This window comes from Phyllobates terribilis, unplaced genomic scaffold (assembly GCF_046119375.1).
Source record: "Phyllobates terribilis strain yellow unplaced genomic scaffold, ASM4611937v1 Scaffold_1__5_contigs__length_1240528914, whole genome shotgun sequence".
In the NCBI taxonomy this organism is placed as follows: domain Eukaryota; kingdom Metazoa; phylum Chordata; class Amphibia; order Anura; family Dendrobatidae; genus Phyllobates; species Phyllobates terribilis.
Genome location: NW_027362761.1, coordinates 706637933 through 706664957, shown reverse-complemented (window position 1 = coordinate 706664957; position 27025 = coordinate 706637933). Strand labels below are relative to the sequence as shown.

The 27025-nt window shown below is 40.1% G+C and overlaps 1 protein-coding gene across 1 annotated transcript in view; it reads right to left on the bottom strand.

Annotated features, from left to right (window-relative positions):
- EFNA2 (ephrin A2) overlaps nucleotides 1-22461 on the bottom strand; it is a 320028-nt gene extending 297567 nt beyond the window's left edge. The window contains exon 1 of the mRNA XM_073686174.1: nucleotides 21735-22461. Coding sequence (XP_073542275.1) covers nucleotides 21735-21853 — 119 coding nt within the window. The 5' untranslated portion in view covers nucleotides 21854-22461. The remainder of the gene's footprint in view (nucleotides 1-21734) is intronic.
- Between the last annotated feature and the right edge of the window lie 4564 nt (nucleotides 22462-27025).

Genomic DNA, 27025 nt, shown 5'->3' with positions numbered 1-27025 from the left:
TGAAGCACCTTAAAGGGCCCTACAAACTTGGGACCCAATTTCTTTGAAGGAATCCTCAACCGCAGATTCCTAGAGGACAACCAAACCATGTCACCAACAGCGAACAAAACCTCCTGTCGTTTCCTATCAAAGTAGTCTTTAGATTTTCTGTTGGCCTCCTGAAGATTACCACGCACATCCGTCCAAACTCTCTCCAAATCACCGGAAAAATTCTCCTCCTCAGGCACGGCAGATCCCAACTTGGAGAACGACCCAAACGACGGATGTCTCCCAGAACAACAAAAAAAAGGCGAACAACCAGCAGAAGAAGATGTATGATTGTTCAGAGCAAATTCAGCAAGTGGCAGAAACTCAGACCACCCCTCTTGATTGTCTGCCACAAAACAACGCAAGAACTGCTCAACATCCTGGTTTTTCCTTTCTGTCTGGCCATTAGATTCAGGATGATATCCGGACGAGAACGACAAATGAACTCCCAACCTATCACAAAAGGCACGCCAAAAACGAGCCACGAACTGAGGACCCCTATCAGAAACAATGTCAGTAGGAACGCCATGAAGTCTGACAATTTCCTTGACAAAGGCCTTAGCGAGAGTTTTAGCGCAGGGCAGTTTGACGAAAGGAACCAAGTGACACATCTTGCTAAAACGGTCCACGACCACCCAGATGACAGTAAAACCCTCAGAGGGGGGAAGGTCAGTTATAAAGTCCATAGCCAAATGTGTCCAAGGAGCACTGGGAACCTCCAAAGGACAAAGCAACCCCGCAGCAGGAGTATGTGAGGACTTAGATCTAGCACATATAGTACATTGACGCACCCACTTAATGACTTCATTCTGCCATCCAGGCCACCAAAAACTGCGACCCACCAGTCTCTTGGTCTCAGAGATTCCGGGATGACCTGCCAACCGAGATTCGTGACACTCAACAAACAAATCTCTCCTAAAGGTCCCAGGCACAAACAACCTCCCATGAGGAGTGTTAGATGGGGCATTCTCCTGTGCTTTAAGAATCTCATTTTCCAAAACGGAGTCCAAAGCAGCTATCACAACACCTTCTTGTAAAATGTTCTCCTCTTTCTCAGCACCGACTATGGGAGAAAAACTGCGAGACAAGGCATCCGCCTTAACATTCTTAGTACCAGGGATGTAAGTAACGGAGAAATTAAACCGCGAGAAAAACAGTGCCCACCTAGCCTGACGGGCATTCAGGCGCTTGGCAGCATCAAGATATATCAGATTTTTATGATCCGTAAGAACCTGAACGGGAAATTCCACACCTTCCAAGAAGTGGCGCCAGTGTTCAAATGCGAGTTTAATAGCCAATAATTCCCGATTACCAATATCGTAATTCAGTTCAGTCTCAACTCAGTCTCAGCTGATGCGACACGGTCAGGATCATCATATAATAGTCCCAAAGCAGAAAAAAAACTATCCACTGATCTGAAGCATGTATCACTAGGTTGCAAAGAAAAGGCCCACTCCTGAGGCTCTTTGCGCAAAAGTGACATTATGAACCCTACGCGCTGGGATTCATCCCCAGAGGACTTAGGTCTCAAATGAAAATACAATAAGCAAGCATTTTTGAATGAAAAAAAATTCTCGGTGTTCACCAAAAAATAAATCCGGCAAACATACCTTAGGCTCCAAGAAATGTGCTCCAGGACAGTTACTCACGTGCTGACGGAGCTCGGCCACCTCCAGAGAGAGTCCCTGCAGGCGATGAACCAAATCCTGAACCGACACCATGATGGAACAGAAAAATCTTTCCTTAGAGAATTTGCTGGCTGGACTTACTGTTATGTTCTGCTACCAGAGCTAAGGAAAGAGAGGAGATCTGTCCCTACGATAGAACTCCGCTTAATCCCTACGATGTAACAGGGAACCTGATCCTGCGATCAGACCTGCTAAAGTCCTAAGCTAGTCTGTACGGAGACCTATAGATGTGGGGAAGGAATCCCTACAAGTACTAAGGACTGGGAGGAATATGGGACACCTCCCAACAGAAATAGTAGCAGACAGACGAACAAACAAAATATATAGAACATAGAGGTCAGTAGACCAAGCAAACTAACAGAGCAAGACACAGAGCACAGGCTAGCTAGAAAGTAGATATACAATGAAGTCCAGCAAAGCCAGAAGGGCGGAGCAGGATTAAATAGGCCAACAAGGTCATGTGACCAGCAAAGGAAAAAAAACCTAAGAGCAAGGTTCTAACAGCTATGGCTACATTTCAGAATGCGAAGATCCTCCGTTTTTGTTCTCTCTGAGCTTGCGACCATCCGTTGGCTCTGGGCGGTCTTTCTCTTCCCTGGGCAGGCATGCTGGTCTATGTATTTCCACCACTGCCATTAATTCTGAGGGTTTTGATCAAGGACGAAGAGGCAGAAGGAATAGTGATCATTCCCTTCTGGCCTTGAAAAAATTGGTTTCCTTCCATGTGGCATCTTTCAAAAGGCAGATATTGAAAGCTACCTCTGTTGCCGGATCTCTTGATCCAAGGAAACAACTTCCACCCAGACTCAGCCGGGCTACATCTGACAGCATGGAGATTGTCCAGGAGAACTTAGCTGCTCACAATCTATCAGAAAAGGTAATTTTAACTTTGTCCACAACTAGAACACCAACGACACTCAAAATCTATCCCAGAATATGGATGTATATATCTATGCCAGATATAAATATAAAGTCTGGTGTTTGGCGAACAATCAGATATAAAATCCATAGACTCAGCATTGCAGTTCCTTCAAGAGGGGTTTGAAGCTCAACACTCTCAAGACTCATTTTTCTACCATCAATGCCCACCTGGATTGCTGTTTCTTATAAAGAAGTTTTTTAAAGCTATCCAAAACCTGAGACTGCCCTTTGTAGCTCCAGCGCCCTCTTGGGATTTAACGTTAGTTCTTAAAGCTTTACAAGGCTCTCCCTTGGAGCCGAAAGATGAGGCATCCCTTAAATATTTGTCTTGGAAGGCCCTGTTTCTATGGCAATCACAACAGCCAAACGGGTGGGAGAATTCCAAGATTTCTCATCCAGGGAACCATACCTAAGTATATTTCCAGATCATGTGGCCTTAAGGCTCATGCCAGGCTATTCATACCGGTCTTATGTTCTAATCCAAGGAATGATGAGGAGCGTAATCTTCATTTACTTGATGTCAAAAGAATTCTAATTCTTTATCTTTAGAAAAGTCATCCATTTTGGAAGAATGACAATTTGTTTCTTCAATATGGAGGTACTAACCAGGGACGGAAAGCTAGAAAAAGCACTTTAACCAGGTGGATCAGGAGTTTAATATGTGATACTTACCTGCTGGATCAGCAAGATCCATCGCTTCCTGTTAGAGCTCATTCCACTCCGGCAGCCTCCACATCCTGGGCTCAGATTGAACACATGCTTTTGGAACACATCTGATTGTCAGTATCATTGTTCGTGAAGCATTACAATCTATGTGTGAACAAGTCCTAGTTGTCATGATAATAAAGCAGGAATATTTAGGAACTGGTTAAAAATCCTCCACAAATAAAGAAATAAAAGAAATCTGGCAAGTGATAAAATATTAATTACAATGAGCTGAAATATAAATAGTAATTAGTACGATATTTCATTTTTCCAAACACAAAACACAAGGGAAATAGTCGAGAACAATTTGCAGATGTCACTGAAGATGTAGAATAGGATGGAATCCATCCAGGACATTGTGTGCTTGGCATACTGTTAAAAAATATTCAATAACAACAACAAACACGGGAACACAACAGCCCCTGGCATGGAATAAAAGGTGCCCATCCTGCTAGCAGGTCAGTTATAGTTACAGCTCCTGCTTTATTAATGTAATATGTGGTATGTATATCACTTCCCAATAAATCAAATCATGCTGCCATTTGTCACATGCTGTAAAACTGGTGCTCTGCAACTGTGTGTCATCTCACAACACTATTTAAATAGGAATTTTTTGCACACTATGTGTACGAGTAATAATTGGTCACTCCATGCACCCCTTAGCATGTACCCTTAGCGCGAGTCTGTAGTTCTCTCAACTAAACCAACAACATTGCTGGGTAGTAGACTTAAAGGAGTTGTCCAACTTAAAAAAAAAATGATTACTGAAGCCACTAATGGGTAAAAACTTTTTAAACCAGTGTATACTCACATTCTTTAACCCCCACGACTCCAGCGCAGGCTGCTCCGATGGTCTGTGGTGAGACAAGAAGCTGTGATTTTCTGTTCTTTGCTCACCTGGCTGGTCAGACCCAAGATTAGCTAGAGCAGTCAGGTTAGTGCAACAACCCATCATCAGAGGCACATCCCTTCATTCATATCTTGTACCAGTTACCAGGTGACTGAGGAATGGGACAGGAAGTAATAATGTCAGTCTAAGGCTGTGATGCGTTTTTTAAGCGTTTCCGCAGCGGCAATTCGGCCGCAGAAAAGCTTAAAAAACACTTGGTAGAAGGTCTGCCATGTTCCCCAATGATAATCCGCATGTGCTGTGCACATGCTGCGGAAATTTCCACTGCGGATTATCATTGGGGAAAAAAACGTAGCACTACCAATTATTTTGCGGAAGCGCGGCGTTTTCACCGTCATTGACTTGCATTGAATCACATGACATATGCATCACTGCATCTGTACATGCGGATATCATGCGGTTCAATGTGTGGATGGTACCCGGGTTTAGAGGACAGGAGACTCTCCTCCGGACCCGGGTACCATAGAACCTGTAAAAAAAAGAATAAAATAAAAAATAAATATTATACTTACCTTCTGATGGCCCCCGGTCTCCTTGTCTTCGCTTGCCGGCAGATCGCGGTGGACTGAAGGACCTGCGCTGACATCATTTAGTCATGTGACGGCAGGTCCTTCAGTGTACCGCGAGCTGCCAGCAAGCCGAGACGCATCAGATAAAGACTCTGGGGGCCATCATAAGGTAAGTATAGATTTATTTTTTTATTTTTTACCATTCTTTACGGTCACACTATATAAATCCATCCCGGTCGCATGGATTTATATAGTGTGACCAAGTTGTTAAGCACTTATTATTATTATTATTATTATTATATCAAGCACTTTCCAAGTGATGCTAAAATCGCTTGGAAAGCGCTTGTCAACCTGCATGCAGAAATGCAAGTGAAGAACGTTTCACATCCACATGTCCCTGGCAGGAAAACGCATGTACAATCCGCATGTACAATCCGCATGTACAATCCGCATGTACAATCCGCATGTACAATCCACATGTACAATCCGCATGCGTTTTTTCCTGCCAGGGAGATGCAGAAACGCTCAGGAAAAATCCGGAGCATTTCTGCATCGTGGGCACATAGCCTGATAATGTCAGTACCAGATTGTCATATTCCTTCCTCAGGCAGGAGATATGGTAAGAAATTACTGCTAGTTAAGCTGGGGTCCAGCTCAGGCTAAAAGTTAAGATCTAGACATTTGTTGTATTAAATTATGTTGCCATATCGGGATGCAATTTCTTAATAATGTCACAAATAAGGCTGGATGTGATATACCAGTGTGAAATCCTTTACACATATATTTCAAATGGAAATATCCATGAATCCATGGGATAATAGCAAGTTAGAATGTTAACACTTGGTTTCCTTCTAGTATACATTAAAATGGGAAACATACAGCACTGGGATAGTGGCCAGCATTCCAGCACTTGGGCTAAAGTTTTAATACACACATAGCATCTCCTTTATAAAATTTGTATGTGTTTAATGTTTCTAATATATTCATATTTAGGAGCTGTGGTCAATGTAGTAGTAGTTTATTGTTCTGAATAGAAATTTTAAAAAATCACATTTTAACAATGCGGACCACAAAGATACATTTTTATAGTACTCTGTATTTTTAAAAGCTTTAACATATGGGACAGTACTGCGGTTTTACAATCATGCTTTTTGCCGCAGAGTTGCTTTATTCAGCATTACTTCCAATGCGCCCATATAAACATACACTCTTGGGTTGACTGGTTTCTTGTAAAATGTTCCCATGTCTGGTTCCCAGGAAATAAGAATATTAGCTCCGTCTGGGAGTATTGTAGATGAATATGCTCTCTGTACATCACTGTTGATCATGTTGGTACTACCCACATATGCTATTATATAGGAATAATAAAATAAATCAAACTGCCTTGAAAAATTGCTGACTGTTTCTGTACACATTCCTGAAGATACTATGAGAAGTTATCTGTGTATATTCTGTACAAACATCTTGTGGCCTATTGTTTGTAGAAGTGCTGTGGTCTAACAAAAAGGTAGTGTCCATTCATTCTGCTCCCAAGTGCTTCAGCTGTCCGGCAGGGCACTGCATCTTACTGCAGGACCCAGTTATGTATATCACTTCAGCTTCAGCTTAGTGGGAAACCTCATTAACAGATAATTAGCAATTATGAACAGGCCTTACACAGCGCAGCATAAATGGACATTCCCAACACTTAACGATAAATAATGAACATTGAAAGCACAAGGGACGACAGGCTTTTTATACAGAAAGATGCAGGTCAGGCCAAAACCAAGACGTATTTAGAAGGCTCACCATTGTTTCTATTCCTTCCACGACCAGACTCTGGAAGGGGAGAACTTCAATGTCTCTCAAATTTTATCAAATAAAATACTTCACAGACAGTGAATGTGGATTTGTATGGACGTTGGGAACTTTTTATTCAAGAAGAAACTCAAGAGGCCTGAGAAAGGTCTGCTGGTGAAGAAGACATTAATGCTCTGCAGCCATCTATGTGTGCTGCTTGTCTTTTCCCTCAAAACAAAGTGCAACCTAGGTACGAAAAGAATATGGGTATATAATTGGTTACTGTAGGAGGACCAATGAAAAGTCAGCAGGGGCAATTAGTAACAGTGCCACTTTGTCTCAACTAATATGCATTATACAGAAAGAAAGCTTTACTACAGTCACTGCCATGTGTGCCGTACTGCGAAGATGGTTCGATGACGATTGTCACATACTGTTTGTTCTAACTTCTAAGCATGGCATCAGTATGGTGGCACAAAGGAGGATCTTTAAGAACGTTTTATTAGTACGGATTAACAAAACTACCACATTCATGTTGTAACATTTCCAGCGGCACCCTGTGCTCTGCCTCATGTCCTACTGTCAGGAAGGAACTTTAATCATCTTAGTGAAAGTCACTGATGAAAGCTAACATTTGCTGACTGCGGCCATGACTTTACTACCTGTAACACCGTATTGTAAATGACAAGATCCTTCTTTTTCTACCCCCCCATTGCATTTTAATAGGATCATAAACACAATATTTGGCACAGTGACCTATTTTCAGACTGTTATGAATATGACTAAGGATGATTAATTCTATTATAAAGATTTGTGAAGTTATATTGCTTTATGTACAGTCAAGAATAAAGAATAAGTATAAGTCCCTTCCCTGCAACTCATTATTCACCTAAGAGGCCTAACTCCTTTGAGCTTAAGTTAAAAAGGTTGTCTTGGCAAAAAGTACTTTATACTTTAAGGTTGTATTATGTAAAAACACCAAACTAAATCTAACTTTTTAGCTGTCATCCTCTAGGATCCAGTGCAGGCCATCCTTCTGTCTGCTTCAACACCACCAGCGAACATGTCACCGTTCAACCAGCCACAGGACAGTAAAAGATGGTGATAGGTTGCAGCGGTCAGGTGACTTGAACCGTGAATTAATGAATGTTTTCCTGATTATGTGCTGTTCACGTCTCCTGACCTTTGCAGCCTATCACAAGCCAACACAGTCCTGTGGCCAGATGCAGGGCTGTGGAGTCGGAGTCGTGGTCCATTTTGATGGAGTCGCAGTCGGTATAAAATGGACCGACTCCAACTCCTAAAATATATAATAAATTGGGTACAGTAGTTCAATGCAGTTTGTGGGGAATATTTTTCATCAGAATTTGGGAAAGTTATGAAATGTCCTATAAATGTCTGTCCTATTCCTGATCTAAGGAACTAGGCTTTTAGCTGAGATTAATCTGTGCTACAGTAAAATTATCACTTAAACATGAGCCGTGTATGAAGGAGTCGGAGTCGGTGTCATGGAAATTGAGGAGTCGGAGGTTTGGCTTACCGACTCCACAGCCCTGGCCGGATGAACAGTGCAGTAATTCCAGGGCCGACGTAGACGACAAAGTGGCCTGCGCTGGATCTAGGAGGGTGCCAGCAGGTGAGTATGATTTATTTTGTTATTTTTACATAGTTCAACCCCTAAGTAACAAGTACTTTTTGCACAGATATCCCTTTTAACTAAAAGCACATATCTGCTGGGACATGAAAACGTTTGCTGTGGTGTGAACTCATCCTATGTCAATCAGTTCTGTTCACCTTCATCTTAAGGCTGGATAGAAGTGAAGGAGCTAGGTTACACTTGCTAATTGGAGCAGCTTTGGGGCAATTATGTTGTCACAGGGTCCCTCAAGCTCCATAGAAATACATGATTCTTGTTCTCTCCTTCTCCCTCATTCCTACTGGTTCTCCAAGTAAAAAACAAACAAACAAAAACAAAACTAGGCTGTAATTGGCGCTTCTGAAGACAGAAAAGGACCAGGACAAAAAAAACAGGAGGGAAATTAACAAGTGAACTTACTCTCTGCGAGTGATGGGATGGTCACTCACATAAGGCACACAGCTCCACACTCCTGCGTTGGCCTGCAGCTTCCACTACCAGACATGGTAAGCAGGACTAGATGGCGCACCACTATGAGACATCACAAGAAAACAGAAAGTGCCAGCCAACTAAACGAATAGTGATAAAAACAAAGCACACAATAGTATAATACTTACTGCAGGAGAAATCATCCATGTGTTTCGGGTTTCCATTCATCAGGAAATGGCAAACACATGCTTCATAGTGTGTGAAATATGCGTTTGCCGTATACTAATGAATGGGAAAGCCAAAACGCGTAGCTCATTCCCTTGTTAAACCTTTTGTACAAAACCTGTTTTGGTAAGAATAACACTGGTCCCAGGCTTTTGAAATTTCCCTCCATGGAGGTTTGAGAATTTGTAAAGAGAAGGCGCACCGGCATAAGGGGGCACTGAGGGTCCACCCCCCTGCAATAAGTAATATTATTGTGTGCTGTGCTTGTGACTCACTATTCGTTCAGTCGGCTGGCGCTCTCTGTTTTTGTACTCTCTCCTTAGTATATGGCTCCTCAGTTAGCGTTAATGCTGGATTCAATGAAGTATTTGATCAATTGCAGTATGGAAATGAAAAGCCAGAAACAAGAGGTATACATAAAGATATACATTTGTACAATAAAACTACAATAATTTAATATGCTGAGTGAAATCTCTACAATAAGTTATATAGCAATAGCTGACTTAAACCACTTTAATAAATCAGCACCTATGTTTATAAAAAATATTTCAGACTGTACAAACATGAAGGATAAAAAATGTCTATGCAAAGAAGACAGGGCACCAACAGAAGGAACAACATGTTTCCCATTTCTGACTACTGTGACACCAGGTAAAATTTTAAGCATCATAGTTAAAAAAAAATCACAAAATCATAATATATTTTTTAAGCCACAGGATGACAAACAATTTGTGGTTAGGAAATCATCCTGGGTAAATGATGAACATTTCTATAAAAGCAATGCGTGACAAAATTTCCCTTCCCGGTAACCAAAGTCATCCTAACCTAGCAGAGGTTCTCCAGAGCACTAGTACTAGCCATTGTAAGTCCCGTGAATTTACTGGTCCTGTTGCTGATGACGAGTGCAAAATTAAGGCCAGCAATAAACGAACATTTTCTCATTTTTGGCTAATCTCTTTGTGCATTTACACTGGGCAATTACAAATTACAAATGGTGCGGGAATAGACAAATTGTAACAATTGTGTAATTGGGGCCTTAATTTGCATATACCTCCTCCAAACAAATCGTTGGTTACCCTCAATAGCAGGCTGTTCTTACCTGCCAGTCAGATTTGTGTAGGAAACATCCTGGTGCACTGGTTACATGGAGAAAAGTGCTACGCATATATCTTAAATTCATGTAGTACTACAAATTCATGGGATCTAGTGATATGTTTGAAAACCTACTGGACAAAGGCAACTCTGAACCCCCAAAGCTGTCTGAAAATGTTATTACACGTTCCTCTGCACTTTATATTACACAATCGCATCACGCACAAAAAAAATCTATTTCTCACAATAATGAAATGCACAACAAAAATCTTAAAAAAACAAAAGCTCTAAAATTGGAGTTACTTTAGTGGACAGAAGAGGAGGGATAAACTGGTGGTACTATAGTGTACAGAACTTGCCATACTGTCAGTAGATTAAGGTTTAGGGGGACAGGACAATTTAATAAAAATAAGAATAATGCAGCGCCAGAATATCGCGCAGCACTTTTCTAATTTTGCTGGAGCTATATTTTTATTTAATCCTTTACACAGGAATACAAAAGACAAATTGACTTTTTACAGGTAACATTTACAAGTATAGCTATGTATAACAAGCCTAATGGTAAATTGATTATTTCGGTATGTCTACAATTGTAGATGTTCTCTTGGCTTGATTAAAATGTTGTGACCAATAACATTATCTAAGCCAAGTGCTATTTCTAAGCCCATATTAGCCTAAAATTGATTTCCTGGGGTGTTGTGCAGTTGTTCCACTTTCCAAGATACTCTATGTGGGTTTAATATAAGAATTTGGAAGGCGGAAAATATTACTGATATATTTAATATTACATAAGTAAGGTTCCTAAGAGAACAAGCCTCAACATACTGTATTTTGGTGTTTTTATTTCACCTTGACCTCTTGGTTCAAGAGAATATTATTGCATAAGGTTTTGCGCAATTTTATCGTTTTGAGAACATATTTATCTAGAAGCGGACATGAAAGTTGAGAACACTATGCACATTTTAATAAAAAAATCTTTTTAGAGACTGCAAATTTACCTTCCTCCGATTACCTTACACTTCAGACAGTATCAGCAGGGGGCGTAAGCGATGCGCACTGCATAAAGACATGTAGCAGATTCTCAATTCTTGCACTTTTATTATTATTATTTTTTCCATTTTCCTAATGTGGAAATGTCCCCAGGTGTGATGTGAATGAATCTTCCTGCTGGAGAGACATGATTGACAACTTCCTATACTGAAGCTGAGAGCAAATAACGCTGGCAGCGGATCAAAGGAAAGTGTGTGCCGCTACAAAGACAACAGATCTACAGAGGGAAAGAAAGAGCAAATTAGAGAGTGTGACTATTGTGAGGTTACAGGGCAATCTAGCAACTAATTGTCTGGTGTGTGTGGTTCCAAATACGACTGATGCATTACAAGATAAGCCGAAATGTCATAAAACACATAAAGAAACCCCAAAAATGCATCTCAAGAATAAAATGTCACTATGGTTTATGCTCTCAGTGCTCACATTCACATACTGTACCTAGTCGGAACGTGCTTGCTATATACATTTTCTATATAAACAAACTGAACCTTATGTACTTACATTCTGCAAGAAATGATATCATACCCATTTCACCACATCGGTAATATTTGTCCACAAAAAAAAAAAAAAGAAAAGTTGTATTATATATAGTATTGTTAGATTTATCTATCTATCTATCTATATGATTTATCTATCCATATATCTATCTATTGATCTAGAAAAAAAGACTCCAAAACAGCACCAGCAAGCAAAAACAAAAACCAGCGGGTGCACGTCCCAGGCAAAGACCAAACCTGCTATATAGAATCCAAAAAAAGGACAGCACCCCAATAAAGTCCAGTGATTTATTAGACTATATTGGGAGTGCGGTCCTTTTTTTTGGATTCTATCTATTTATTGATCCGTCTATCTATCTACATATATATCTATCTATCCATCAATCTATCTATCTATATGATCTATCTATCTATCCATCTATATGATCTATCTATCCATCTATATGATCTATCTATCCATCTATCTATCCACATATCTATCTATCTATTTATCTATCGAACCGTCTATCTATCCATCTATATGATCTATCTATCACATATCTATCTATCTATCCATCAATCTGATCTATCTATCCATCTATATGATCTATCTATCTATCCATCTATATGATCTATCTATCTATCCATCTATCTATCCACATATCTATCTATCTATTTATCTATCTATCGAACCGTCTATCTATCCATCTATCTATCTATCCAGCTATATGATCTATCCATCACATATCTATCTATCTATCTATCTATCTATTTATCTATCTATCGAACCGTCTATCTATCCATCTATCTATCTATCCAGCTATATGATCTATCTATCCATCTCTCTATCCATCCGTCTATCTATCCATCTGTCTATCAATCATCCATGATAACTTTGGCTGTCATCCGTGAATTAGCATGCAGGTTTGTCGGTGGTCATACCAATCACAAGTATATATATATATATATATATATATATATATATATATATATATATTCATGTCCCTGCTGCATATACACTTATGAGAACTTCCCTTTAGTGCAGAGCAAACACTCAATGAACTCCAGCCCTAGAGCACTATCAGACATCTAGCTATATATCCTATAGTTGGCCAGTAGAAATTTGCGAAAATCGCTTTATATTGTAAGATCCGTGGAACATCTGTGGTGATTTAATGCTAAACATTTATAGTATACATATACTATTTTCTTTAAAAAATAATTCCTGTACCTGAAATAAAAGCATAAACCCAAGTTTCTAGTCAACATAGTGAGAGAAATGTGCTCCTCAGTGCTTCAGATAGACATCATGATTTACCATGGGCATGGGGCAGCACAGTGTTAAGGAATATGTTGATGATGATGATCTACTTTGTCATATGGATGATGAAAATAACTTATTTTCATGATAATTCACCCTCAAAGTATTTATTTCCCAAATATCTTAAGTCATATAAACTTTGCAAGGTATCTGTCTTTAGCCTGATATATGGTTTTCTGAATTTAGATACAGTACCACAACATGAATGTTTGCATTTTAGTTGATGACTGTATTCGATGTGTATTCAAATATTAACAGTGTCAAAGCTATGCCAGTATTATTATTATTCATAAAGCTTATAAAGCATGTGCTTTCCAATTACAAGGCAATCCATATGGTGGCTGGGGCTACACATGTGAATAGCTATTTTTCCACAGAGTAACTGAAACATAAACTACTGATTTTTAAGCGATTAAAAAGATTTCCGAGCGATTTTCGAATCATTTTAACGTTTTGTGGAGTGAGAAACGAACTACTAGCAATTGGAAAAAAAATCACTAGTGAGTCCCATTACTTGAGCAAAATGCCCAAGTATAGCCCAAACATTAGAAGGGAAATAAATGTGACTGTGAGCACAAAAATGAATGTAAAATGGTTGACAATAAGATGGATCAAATGATCAAAAATATTCCGCAACAAGAGAAAATCAAGAATACATTTCAGATGGTACTATCTAGAAATAAGATAGTGTTAGAGGCCATGACAGTATGCAGTAACTACTGCAGTCAATGGAAATAAAAGCATCATTGTTCATAAGTAAAATTTCAATTTCCTTATTGTGCTAATATAAACATGAAGAAAGCACATTACACTGGATGCAATGTGTGTGGGTGAGACCACTCAACTGGTGCCCAAACCACGCGTTCTAGGAGCAGAACGTCCTAAACTATATATACTGCTATCTGTTGTTTCTATAGCTTTCCCCTGAGTCAGTGTTCTGCAAATCATGTATTAAGAATAAAAACAAACTGAATAGTTTTATTATATAAAAAATTATAACGGCCACTTTCAACTGAATGGTATACTTACCCGGATCCTTGCCCAACACTGAGGATAGAAAAGTCACTGTGCACCTTTAGCAGCTTAAAGGGTTTTATGAGATCCTGTAAAATGTAGCCACAGGGAAAGAATGATATAAAATGACGAAATGACCTATACTCACTTGTTAAGTCATCCGCCACACCACCGCATCCCGTTCATCCATGTGACCGCTGTATACACTCACGGGCCTCAGCAGCAGGTGATATAACACGTGGGTTTTTGTTCTTATCGTATTTAATACCACTTCCTCCCCTTGGCCAAATTTGCAAGATCTCAGAAAAACCCTTTCACCAGACAACATTTCCAGATATACATAGAGACAACAATCATCATTCATATCTTCAAAGCCACTATTCCCTTTTGCTTTGCATTATATACTATTATACATATACTTTGCAGACAGTAAATATAACACTGGTGTGAAATTATAAAATGGTAAATCTAAATATATAGGGAGGATGCATAGAAATGGTGGGGCTTCAAGAAAAGAGTTAACAATATTTCCATGATTTATGCGTCCCAAAAAACTTGAGATGCCTGTCGTCTCTAAGTATTATAATAAATGATAAGATAAAAAATATTGCTGTGATCCAGGCAACAGACACAAGTCAGACAACTGACCATTCTTGGGTCATAAATCATGTACATGGCAAATGATTACACCAGTTTTATACACAGGAACAACATGTAGGATCATTTCAGAGGCCAAAAGTTTCAGGTGCAGTCAGAGGAGGTATGGAGATATTGGTACCTACAACAGACTATGGTTGAAGGCCATTGAAATACCACTGCACCAAGTAGAACAAATCCTACTAGGAAAATAATTTGTGATTAGCATGTGACAGATGTTCAGGGAAACCGAGCTAAAAGACAATATGTAAGACTTCCTCTCACAAATACTGGACCTTAGTGATTTGAACACTAGTAAATAGTAGTGTATGCCACTCCAAAGATACGAGTAGGAGTGCGAGTAGGGTTCCAATTTGTATAATAAAATTATGCATAACTCGGCACTCAGAAGGATTTAACAGAAAAGAAGAATTTTATTTTTTTAACATTTCGGTCCAACACCTGGACTTTCATCAGAAAGAGGCGTTTGTAAAGAATTGTGTAAAGAACGGCGATATGGAATTGCTGGTAGTAATTATTCCAGATTATTGGGTGGTGAATAAAATTCTTCTTTTCTGCAGAGTCCTTCTGAGTGCCGAGTTATATATCATTTTATTACTAACAAATTTAACACTGTTATCAAACTGGACTCCAGCTGCTAAATATAATCATCATAACCATATATCTACACCTGGTCAAACCTAAGGGGCTTAATAGCAGAAGAAGCATATATGCAACAGATCGTGGACTCACATCCCACCCTGTTTTCTATAAGATCTTATGAGTTAAATCACTCTGACCAAAGCCATGGCTCCATATGTGAAGAGGGAGAAACCCCCACGTAAAATTAACCAAATTACCACCGTTCTTACATATTCCATCAACGCCTGCTTTTCACTGCAGATGAACTTGCAGGGCCCAGCAAGTATTCTTCAAATGTCCTTGCTATGTATGGGCATAAGGACCCTGGCAATTTTTGTAAAATATTAGCTTATTCAAAGAGATTCCTCAAGCAGGCTGAAAATGGAAAACCTCTCCACACACTCCACGCCTAGGGAATTAAGCTCTTCTAGAGATACAACGGTGTGGGTGCCAAAATAACTATGGATATTTTCAGTGACTACGATTTACAAAGATGTTCAGATGAGAAGAAACACAGAACGTGGCCCAAGATAAGCTGATGAATTTGGGCGAAACACCAAACATCTAAAAATGTTTCAGAGGTGTGGATTTTACATTTACATGTATGGATGGAGTATTTAGGTGAGAACTGACAGCAATCTGAATCTATGATGGATAAAAGTCTTTTTTGGGTGTAATATAACAACATGCACGGTAAACACTGATAAAATATCTAATTATAATGATGAACAACAGCGGCATTTATCGGCAGGCCGTATATAAGTATCTCTGTAATGGTATTGATGTAATTTCCACAAGTCACAAACGATTCAAGGTTTACTGATCCATAGGCCCCCGGAAAACTGTAACTGACATCCTGAGGCCGGCTGGTTAAGGTGCTCTCTATATAATACATACAAAGTGGATACGTTGCATTAAAGTGGAGATCGACATAAGCACCTTATAAACTGTAGTCAATGTGCTCCGTATGAGATGAAGGTTGTTTTAAACTAGCCACAGACTTGTGTTAACACATGGGCAACAGATCTTTGGAGTAGTCTATGAAAGCAAACAAGAAAAATCCATCCTGGTAGAATGATTGCCCCCAAACATCCCAAGTTTGCAGGCAGACTGTCAAACAATGTCACCTACCATCAAGAATCAGATGTCTCCATGTCACCATACTTCTTCTTAAGCAATGTCACTGATAACATTGCTTGACTACCCTATAATGTAATTCCTATGAAAGGTACTCAGGATAACGAGGGCACTACGAAAACCCCGAAATATAAATATGTGAAATTCTTAAAAGCTGTTGGTTGTATCTTGCATGTTACACAATAATGGTAATTCACATTCACATGCATCACTTTACTATTTCTTCTTTGCACTATACAGTATTAGATTAGTTCTAGTGACATTTATCAATATATAGGTGCTTTTCTAAAGAGACATTGATATTCTATCTTTAGGTTTTAAATATTTAGACATATATCATTTATAGTGTGTATTTTATTTTATTTAAAAAAAGAAGAAGTATTTTTAGGATTATTTTTGCAATGCTCATATGGTGAATAATTAACTTATATGTATTTAAGAATGACAAAGAGAGAATACAGGAAATAATATAGAGGGAGTGCAGAACATAGCGCTTGTTTTCAAAGGAGGACTAGATATTTTCTAAGATTTGAACAGCTTAAAAAAATATTTAATGAACAAGAAAATGGAGTTAGACGCCATCGCCAAAATGCTGTATAATTGTGGTAAATTGTGCATATACATGATACAAGGGCATAAGGACAGTGCAAGTACAAATAAATGTGCAAAAAATTGAATAAAAAAGTTGTGTAAATTAATATATATTAATTTATATAAATATATATATATATATATATATATATATATATATATTAGTGTGTGTGAGAGTATATAGCAGCCTCTGTGAGCAGCTATCTAATTTATGTTACATTTTCCAAATGTATATATAATATTAAGAGATTTGTGGACACAGGACATTGAACTAATTACCGAAATATTTTTTTGTGTTTTTTTTTTTTCAAAAACACTAAAATGTTTACAAAAATCTACTGCAGTATATTACACGTTGTATCTCATAGTAGTATATTAAACAATTTTCTATTTTTTTCCAGTAAAAATTACCATTGTACTGTAAGGCTACATAAAAAAAATCTATAGTTTAGGATGAAATGTTCTCTTTTTTTGTTTGATTTATTGGTTTTTTTCCTGAAAACTTGTCCGGAACACTCGGAGTAAGTAAGCAGTGCTATTTTTACAGATCGCTATCAGTGTGTTAAATTATGTGAGGTGCTTAATCCTCTCAGACTGTTCTTTTTCATTTAATAACTCGAGCACTTGGAAAGAAGCCGGCCAGGTCTGGAAATGCTGAGCTTAAAAAAAAAAAAAAAAATGTTGATTCGCGCCAGACTTGGGATCCTTAAAGAATTTTAACATATGTTGAGCATTTAGGTGAACAAAAGAAATATCTTAGGCCAAGCATACAGTCACAGGCAGAAAACCAAAACTGGGGAAATGGGACTAAAAATGTGGAGTAATGCATGTAATAAAATCCATATGTGAAGAAATCAGCAGAGCAAGGGACGTGGAGGACAAAGCAGCATAGCCCACAGTCTCTCAGCTGGAACATGGCATTGTCCCAATGTGAGCACGCCTAGCCACTTCTGGCTTCTAGATAGTAACCCAGGGCTTTCTAGAACATGCCTCCACAATCAGACGGCAGCAAGAAGTTTTAGAAAGTTCATCTCACAACTTGAGTTCTGCAAAACAGCGGCTATGGTTAGCTTTCAAACATGCGCCGGTGGATGTACTTATTAGACTGAGTCTTAAAGAGGTACAAAATTATCATTATATTTTAGAATCCTACTTTTTTATTATTACTCATCCATTGTGAAAACTGAAAAAAAAATGGCCAATGATCATTTAACATTAACTCATTCATCTCTGTGCATGTATTGAAGTGGAGGAAGACATTCCCCAACAATAAGAAGGTACATCGGATCAGAGCAAGGTTCTGATGCACATCCTCAATGGACTTTTAAGAAATTTAGGTTTCACACTGGCAACTGGATCAGCCTGTCACATCTAAGTCCATATTTATCTGAGAGATTTTTGACTAGATTTGTGGTGCATGGATGTGCATTGAGCTACTCTATCTCTTCCCATGCTTTGAAAGTAGTGGTGGGACAGATGACAAGACTGTTTCTTCCTTCCGAAATAATGTATTTTAGATTAGGCGGCACAACGTTTAATTGATGTCAGGTCTGGGCACAGAGTGATAACACCTCTGCAAATATTGCCCATAAGACTTACTGACGTTAAATGGGGGAAAGCTGCAGACGGCAGGCACCGTATTCCTAGAAGTACTCCAGGTTTCTGAAATTCAGATTTTACATGATTTTTAGGGACCCTACAAAACAACTGGCAGCTCCTATAAACGAGTGACTGTAAAGATATGTTATTTTACACCTAATATTACAACATGTAATATTAAATAATGATAGATTATGAAATCATTTACAAATATAAAGGCCAAAGTAAGATCACAAAATCTGATATTAACCCAGACTGAAGTACAAAAGGCAACATATTCTCCACGCAACACTCTGGGTGAGGATACAGGGCACATGCCAGCTTACCAAGCACTATACAGCATATATGTATGTAAGTATATGAAATGAAAATATATGGATTTTCTACATATATTAGTCACAGCTTGCATCAAAAGAGAGTAACAGGTTGCATTAACAAATATTACAATAACTCACCAAGTGGGAAATGCTAAAAAGAATGTGCCAAATCTATACATTACAATGGTGGCATTGCTTACTTGTGATAGGTGACAATCAATGATAGTCCAAGGTTTCCTGTGCTATTATAGGACCTTTATGATACACAGGCATCATGCCCATTGTGATCTATACACATCCCTCCAATTTAATGTCTACTAAATTTGTTATTCAGTGTTCAACTATTGACTCGTTGACCATATCTCTTGTGTCCATGCCAATAGCAAAAAACACGCATGTTACTGGTTTGTCCATTGTGTGTATATAGTAATAAGATAGGAAAGTAGACCCAAATATGAACCCACGTGAATAGACATAATCAGTGACTAACATTGAGAATTAGGATATTTTACACTACTGTCATGCTGAACACAACAAATTCATTATTACATTCCAATGTAGAATGAATTGATAGTCATGACGATCCCTTTAAGACCCAAAAAAGGACATTTGGAGGAAACATTATTAATATGGCCACCAAGAGTCAATATTCATATGATGGCACTAATAATAGAACTGTGCATATTAAGTGTCAAGAAAATATGACATAAAACCAGGAACACACCCATACATGCATATGTTGTACATACACAATTCCACATGGTTATCACTGAACACTATGGTGCTCATAGTACATCCAATGATCATGCCAACCTATATTACTGGTGGTGCCAGAAATTCTGCACTGATCATATAACAGCTTACTAGAGTATATGAACAGAGCAAGGCACTACAATGTCAGAGGCACTATTATATGAGACACATCAATACACACGTATATAACAGCGAGGCTGGGATTACACCAAACATGCAACGTCATGCAATAGTGCCAACATGGAGCAAATGAATGGAGATTAGTCCAGTACAATAAATCCAGTGCATGCTGATCATACAGGCAAGACTCAACCTTGTTACATGCAATGTACATATATAAGCCAAAGTACTTAAAAGTGCAATACTTGAGATATTTTACTTACCTATGGAAAGTAAGTCACCTTAAATGATAGCAAACAGACTAAACTATACAAAAAGTATGATTGTGACTCCAATGAGCAGTCTAACACACACAGACACAACTTCCCCCAATTTACACACTAATACCTGTCGTATGCACACACAGTGGCTAGATCATTAGGATAGATACACAGATATACTGACCATCCATGAACACAAAATACACCCTCAAGTATCATATTGCTCATAAATCTTCTTGTAATGGTTCCATTATCTATTAACCCATTAGCCCATGAAATATGGAAAAATGTGTCACACTAAATCCACATGTTGCTAATGCCGTTATACATGCCAGAACAGACTTGTTAGCAACTTGTACAAGTTGGTACCTGCTTATTTGGGCAAGTGAGCACATACAATACAATGCACTTTATGCTTGCAGCCCATTCTCCATAATATGTATCCATCATGCCATCCAATTACACATAGGGTACAATATGTATGCCAGCTTATACTACAAAATAAGCATGTTGCATGCCAAGCAATACTACATAATATGTACTATGCATGCCAACCAATTGAACATAATACGCACTGTGCTTGCCAACCAATACAACATAGTACGCACTACGCATGCTAACCAGTAACAAAAAATGGGCACTGGCATACCAGCTTCCCACACGCAGAACCAGTCTACACACACTCATTACAAGTGTCTGGTGGGTACTTTCTTGGGAGCCCATTTGTGATCATGAGATGCACATAATGACTCAGGGCATTAGGGGAGAAGCCAGCTCCCTGGGGTTTCCTTCTGGAGAAGCTCGATAATGTGGCCAGGATCAGCATGGCATGTCACATACTGAGCAGGCACCGAGCTGGCTGGTAGATGAGACACTGGGGCAGAAAGATTAATGTAGACAGCACTAAAGTAAAAACAGACAGCTTAACAAAGCTCTATAGTGTGAACTGCGCACTAGTAACATCTACCAGCGAAGACACGAGTTAGCTAGGGAAACGTTACGTTATTAGGGAGACCCCATCACAAAGGAAATCCCCACATGGCCGCTGTGCTGTATATGGTGAGAGAAGCTTTCTGCCTAATAAGCATTGCTGTGGATAAATGCAGAGGATATCAGAAAGTTTCATCAATGTCCCAGATGATGGGAAACGTGTACACACATGGGAGCTTGGAACGCCTTCTTCACTAATATTCTAGACTTTCTCCCATTTTTCTTACACTTTTAATGTAACGCTCAAGGCCCTGCTGTTACAAGTCATCATTCACACACGAGTTTATGTATCGTTGTGCCTATGGCAGAAGACTGCTCAAATCTGCAAACTGCGGCTCATTTACAATGTTTTCTCCAATAGTCTCGTTTGTTTCTGGAAAGGGGGCGTGGCCAGAAAGTGGCAATATTGCTACAAATGGATCATATCGTTCCGGCAATTATTGCAGGGATCTGGAGGATTGGCTGGATCTCGTTCCAGTTGGTGGTGTGAGCTATAAAATGAAGTAAAAGATTTCAATAAACGCAGCTAGTCAGGTAGAAATGATTAGATCTGGCTAGAGAGAATGGAACGATATTACCTCACCATGGCATATAATGGCTACCTATACGGGTAATTTGTGGTATTATCTGGGAGGTGCTCGCCCCAGAGCTTCTCACACTAAGTTTCTAACTAGACTCCATTCATTAGTGACACAATGTACAGTTGGAGAAGAAAGGTTGAACTTGATGGACCTAGGTCTTTATTCAACCTACGTAACTATGTAAGATAGTGGGGTACTTACCAGAAAACCACATTACTGTATTCTACAATGCCACCAATACCGCTCTACATTGGCCGCCCTGCTATACTTTATCATGAGAGAAAGTTTCTGCCCCTCACCGTCATTGCCCACCACACCGGTCTTACCTGGGGTTACTCTTGTTCCAGTAGACTGCATACCGGTCTGATATCACTTTGCTGGGGTCATCTGTCCAGACACAGACCCAAATCAGGGCCCCCAGCAGCAGTGGGACCAGGGGCCCCATACTCGGGGTCCAAGTTTCTTGCTGCACTCACAGTGGACACCGCGCTGCCATGTCCGGACACTATCCCGGAGAAGTGTTCTAGAATATGGATAGAGCTCGGTACCACGGTTCTGAGACGCTAGTCACTTTGTCACTTTCTGCCAGCTCTCAGCTCCATGCCATGGGGGATCTGCCGGGTACCCCAATTGTGGATCTGGCTCTCTTCCTCGCAGGGAGACGGTGGCTTTCACTCAGGCCAGGGGCAAGGAGCAGGCTCCAGCTCAGCTCAGGTTCACTCTCCGTTTTCATGGTCTAGAGCACAGGAGATGACAACTCCTGAGCTCGGGATCAGGGAGCAGTCAGGACATCCTGCAGGCAGAGGGGAGAAGAAGAAGAAACAGATCCTGAGGCACAGTCCACACAACAGGTATGAAGAACAATGCTGAGCCCACCCTAGCACACACACTGCTATTTACAGGACTCTGTGACTGCTGCACATCCCAAGCCCCACTACTGCAAGTGCCAAATCCCTGTCTCCTCACTCCATCCAGCACACATCTCCCCTTCCTCCCTCCCTGTGCCTACTCCCCACCAGCCTCTGCTCTCCTCCCTTAGCTGCATCACTGGGTGTGAGTGAAAAGCAGAACAAGCTCCATTCTGGGAGCTAGCTCCTAAGAGCTCCCTCTGCTGGCACTTTCCTAAATGTACTCACAGGTACAGCTCTGCTCAATCTGAGTCTTGTCAAGAAGTGTCCTGGCCTTTTCTTTACAAGACACAATGTGATTTTCACTGGTCACACTCATTTGTGCCTGTGTGTCTTCCTTTGAACACCATTTTACAGTTTAGCTATAGAATTGCTGAACATTAAAGTTATGTATTGTTTTACGTTACAGCCTGTATTCTAGTCAATGCTGCATTCTTCGCTCTGCAGGGTAGAAAGCTGAACTCTCCCAGTACTCCATGATGCCTCTATGTCTGGCCTGGGTGGTGTAGTCTGTACCCCAAGAGCTGAACGCTAATCTGAGGAAGGAAACCTACTAACCAACTGCAGGGAAGGTGTTGTCACCTGAGGTCAGTTTCTCCAGCAAACGGCAAAACTGGGACTAGAATAAAGGCTGTGACTCAGTATCTGGAAGTGCAATCTAAAGTGCAATTCAACAATTGTTTTTTTTTTTTTTTTTTTCCACGTTCACTAGATGCTAAAACTGACCTGCCATTATTATTCTCCAGGTCATTACGAGTTCGTAGACACCAAACATGTATAGGTTCTTTTTTATTAAAAATAATCCAAAGTTTGTTAAAAAAAAAGTTGCCATTTTCCGAGATCTGTAGCGTCTCTATTTATCAGGATCTGGGGCCGGGTGAGGGCTTATTTTTTGCGTGCCAGGCTGACGTTTTTATTGATACTATTTTGAGGTAGATACGATTTTTTGATCTCCTGTTATTGTATTTTATTGCAATGTTGCAACGACCAAAAAAACGTAATTCTGGTGCTTTGATTTTTTTTCTCGTTACGCCGTTTACAGATCGGATTAATTCTTTTTATACTGATAGATCAGGTGATTATGAATACCAAATATGTGTATTTTTTATTGTTTTATTTTGAATGGGGCGAAAAGGGGGTGATTTGAACTTTTATATTTTTTAAAACTTTTTTTTCTAGTTTTTACTTCATAGAAGACTTGAATCTGCAATCATCTCATCACCTGTGTTACACATACTGTAGCAGGGCGCTATTGGTAACAAAAATGTTCATCTGCTCTGAATGCCGACCACTGGGCGGCGCTCATAGCAGATAAGCTATGACAACCACAGGGGTCTCCTGCAAACCCCGGGCTGTCATGTCAACCCATCGACGGCTCACGATCATGTGACAGGCGCACCAATGGACGTGGTTTTTGACACGCTTCCGGCGCGGCCATGTTAAATGCTGCTGTCGGAGATTGACAGCAGCATTTAACATGTTGACAGCTGCGGGTGAATCACGATTCCACCCGGAGCTGTTAGGGGCACATGATAGCTGATCAGATCAGCTGTCATGTGACGGGACTTAGCGCTGAAGCCCGCATCAAAGGGAGAGACACAACTTGCACTGTACATACAGTACACACCAAAAGTTTGGACACACCTTCTCATTTAAAGATTTTTCTGTATTTTCATAACTTTGAAAATTGTACATTCACACTGAAGGCATCAAAACTATGAATTAACACATGTGGAATTATATACTTAACAAAAAAGTGTGAAACAACTGAAAATATGTCTTATATTCTAGGTTCTTCAAAGTAGCCACCTTTTGCTTTGATGACTGCTTTGCACACTCTTGGCATTCTCTTGATGAGCTTCAAGAGGTAGTCACTGGAAATGGTTTTCACTTCACAGGTGTGCCCTGTCAGGTTTAATAAGTGGGATTTCTTGCCTTATAAATGGGGTTGGGACCATCTGTTGTGTTGTGCAGAAGTCTGGTGGATACACAGCTGATAGTCCTACTGAATAGACTGTTAGAATTTGTATTATGGCAAGAAAAAATCAGCTAAGTAAAGAAAAACGATTGGCCATCATTACATTAAGAAATTAAGGTCAGTCAGTCCGAAAAATTGGGCAAACTTTGAATGTGTCCCGAAGTGCAGTTGCAAAAACCATCAAGCGCTACAAAGAAACTGGCTCACATGAGGACCGCCCCAGGAAAGGAAGACCAAGAGTCACCTCTGCTTCTGAGGATAAGTTTATCCGAGTCACCAGCCTCAGAAATCGCAGGTTAACAGCAGCTCAGATTAGAGACCAGGTCAATGCCACACAGAGTTCTAGCAGCAGACACATCTCTACAACAACTGTTAAGAGGAGACTTTGTGCAGCAGGCCTTCATGGTGAAACAGCTGCGAGGAAACCACTGCTAAGGACAGGCAACAAGCAGAAGAGACTTGTTTGGGCTAAAGAACACAAGGAATGGACATCAGACCAGTGGAAAGCTGTGCTTTGGTCTGATGAGTCCAAATTTGAGTCCTTGGTTCCAACCACCGTGTCTTTGTGTGACGCAGAAAAGGTGAACGGATGGACTCTACATGCCTGGTTCCCACCGTGAAGCATGGAGGAGGAGGTGTTATGGTGTGGGGGTGCTTTGCTGGTAACACTGTTGGGGATTTATTCAAAATTGAAGGCATACTGAACCAGCATGGCTACCACAGCATCTTGCAGCGGCATGCTATTCCATCCGGTTTGCGTTTAGTTGGACCATCATTTATTTTTCAATAGGACAATGACACCAAATACACCTCCAGGCTGAGTAAGGGCTATTTTACCAAGAGGGAGAGTGATGGGGTGCTACGCCAGATGACCTGGCCGCCACAGTCACCAGACCTGAACCCAATCGAGATGGTTTGGGGTGAGCTGGACCGCAGAGTGAAGGCAAAAGGGCCAACAAGTGCTAAGCATCTCTGGGAACTCCTTCAAGATTGTTGTAAGACCATTTCCGGTGACTACCTCTTGAAGCTCATCAAGAGAATGCCAAGAGTGTGCAAAGCAGTCAACAAAGCAAAAGGTGGCTACTTTGAAGAACCTAGAATATAAGACATATTTTCAGTTGTTTCACACTTTTTTGTTAAGTATATAATTCCACATGTGTTAATTCATAGTTTTGATGCCTTCAGTGTGAATGTACAATTTTCATAGTCATGAAAATACAGAAAAATCTTTAAATGAGAAGGTGTGTCCAAACTTTTGGTCTGTACTGTATATGGCACATGTCATGAAGGTGTTAAAGATCATCTTTCTTGGCAGTTAACAAATAAAGCAGCACTCTGCAACGCTAAGTATGTGAACATGAAATATATGAAATTTGAATAGCATTACTGCTGTAGAAAATAGAAATTAATGAGAAATCTTAGCGCATAAATTGGCCAATTCATGTGTACCTGATAGCCATGGTAAGGCGTTTCTCGATACCAGGACCCTATCAATGTGAATACCTCTCTAAGAGACCAAAGTCTGCATGTGTATGGGAAGGTAAGATCCTGCTGCAATTAAAACCACCTGTGGCATAGAGGCGGAGTGCTCAGTCAAAGCTTATACATATAAACAAAAAAAACTGACCAGCACATCCAAAACGCCTTACCATGGCTACCAGGCATACATGAATTGGCCAATTTATGCGCTAAGATTTGTCAGTTATTTCTATTGTCTCGAGCAGTAATACTATTCAAATTTCATATATTTCATGTTCGCATACTTAGCGTTACAGAGTTCTACTTTGTGTGTTAGTTGTATATGGAGGTAGCTGCTCCTAGTAAGCACCTTTACACACCTATTTCTTGTTTTGGATGTGCCAGACAGTTTTTTCTCCCTTTATATAGTATGACCACCAAGCCGCCCCCCTTCTATACTACGACCACCACACCATCCTCCCTTCTATACCATGATCCTAACCCCTGCTGCCCCTTCTCCATAGTGATCTCACCCCACACTAATAATAAGAAGAATAATATTTTTTTATTTTTATAGCGCCAAACATATTCCGCAGCACTTTACAATTTTAGGGGGGCTTGAACAGACAAAAAAACATTACAGAATAAGCGTAACTCATATATTAAAAGGAGTGAGGGCCCTTCTCGCAAAGTTACAGTCTATGAGGAAAAACTGCCCCTTCTCCATAGTGATCCCACCCTACTGTCACTGGTGTGTCAGAAGTAACAGACAGTCGCCCTGCAGTTGGTTGCAGGAGATCTCTATGTTTGGCATTGCAGACGTCTTCTTAGAGGCTGTTTCTAGGACCCAGCGGCTACCTCCCTCTGGCTAATTAACAGCATTTGTCTAGAGTCGTCTAAAGCTAAGCTATTTCCCCCTGTTTGTCCTTCCTTGTTGTCTATAGTGTTTAGTGGAGATCGACTTATGCTCATCTCCTCCCTTCCCTAGCCTGAGCCAAATTCCAGGGAAAGACAGGGCGAAGTACGCATGCGGCGATTGGTGAAAAGCCAATACAGGGACGTTAGAGGAGACAAGGTGATGCTAGATCAACCTAGGAGGTCTCCACTTCCCACCCTTTCTCTAGAGTCTGGGCTCCCTTTCCCTTTTCCCTTTGTGTTGTACTAAGTCTTTTCCACACCTTGCATGACACCCACGCTGCCTTTTCTCCATTGTGATCCCACCCCACGCTGCCTCTTCTCCATTGTGATCCCACCCTACGCTGCCCCTTCTCCA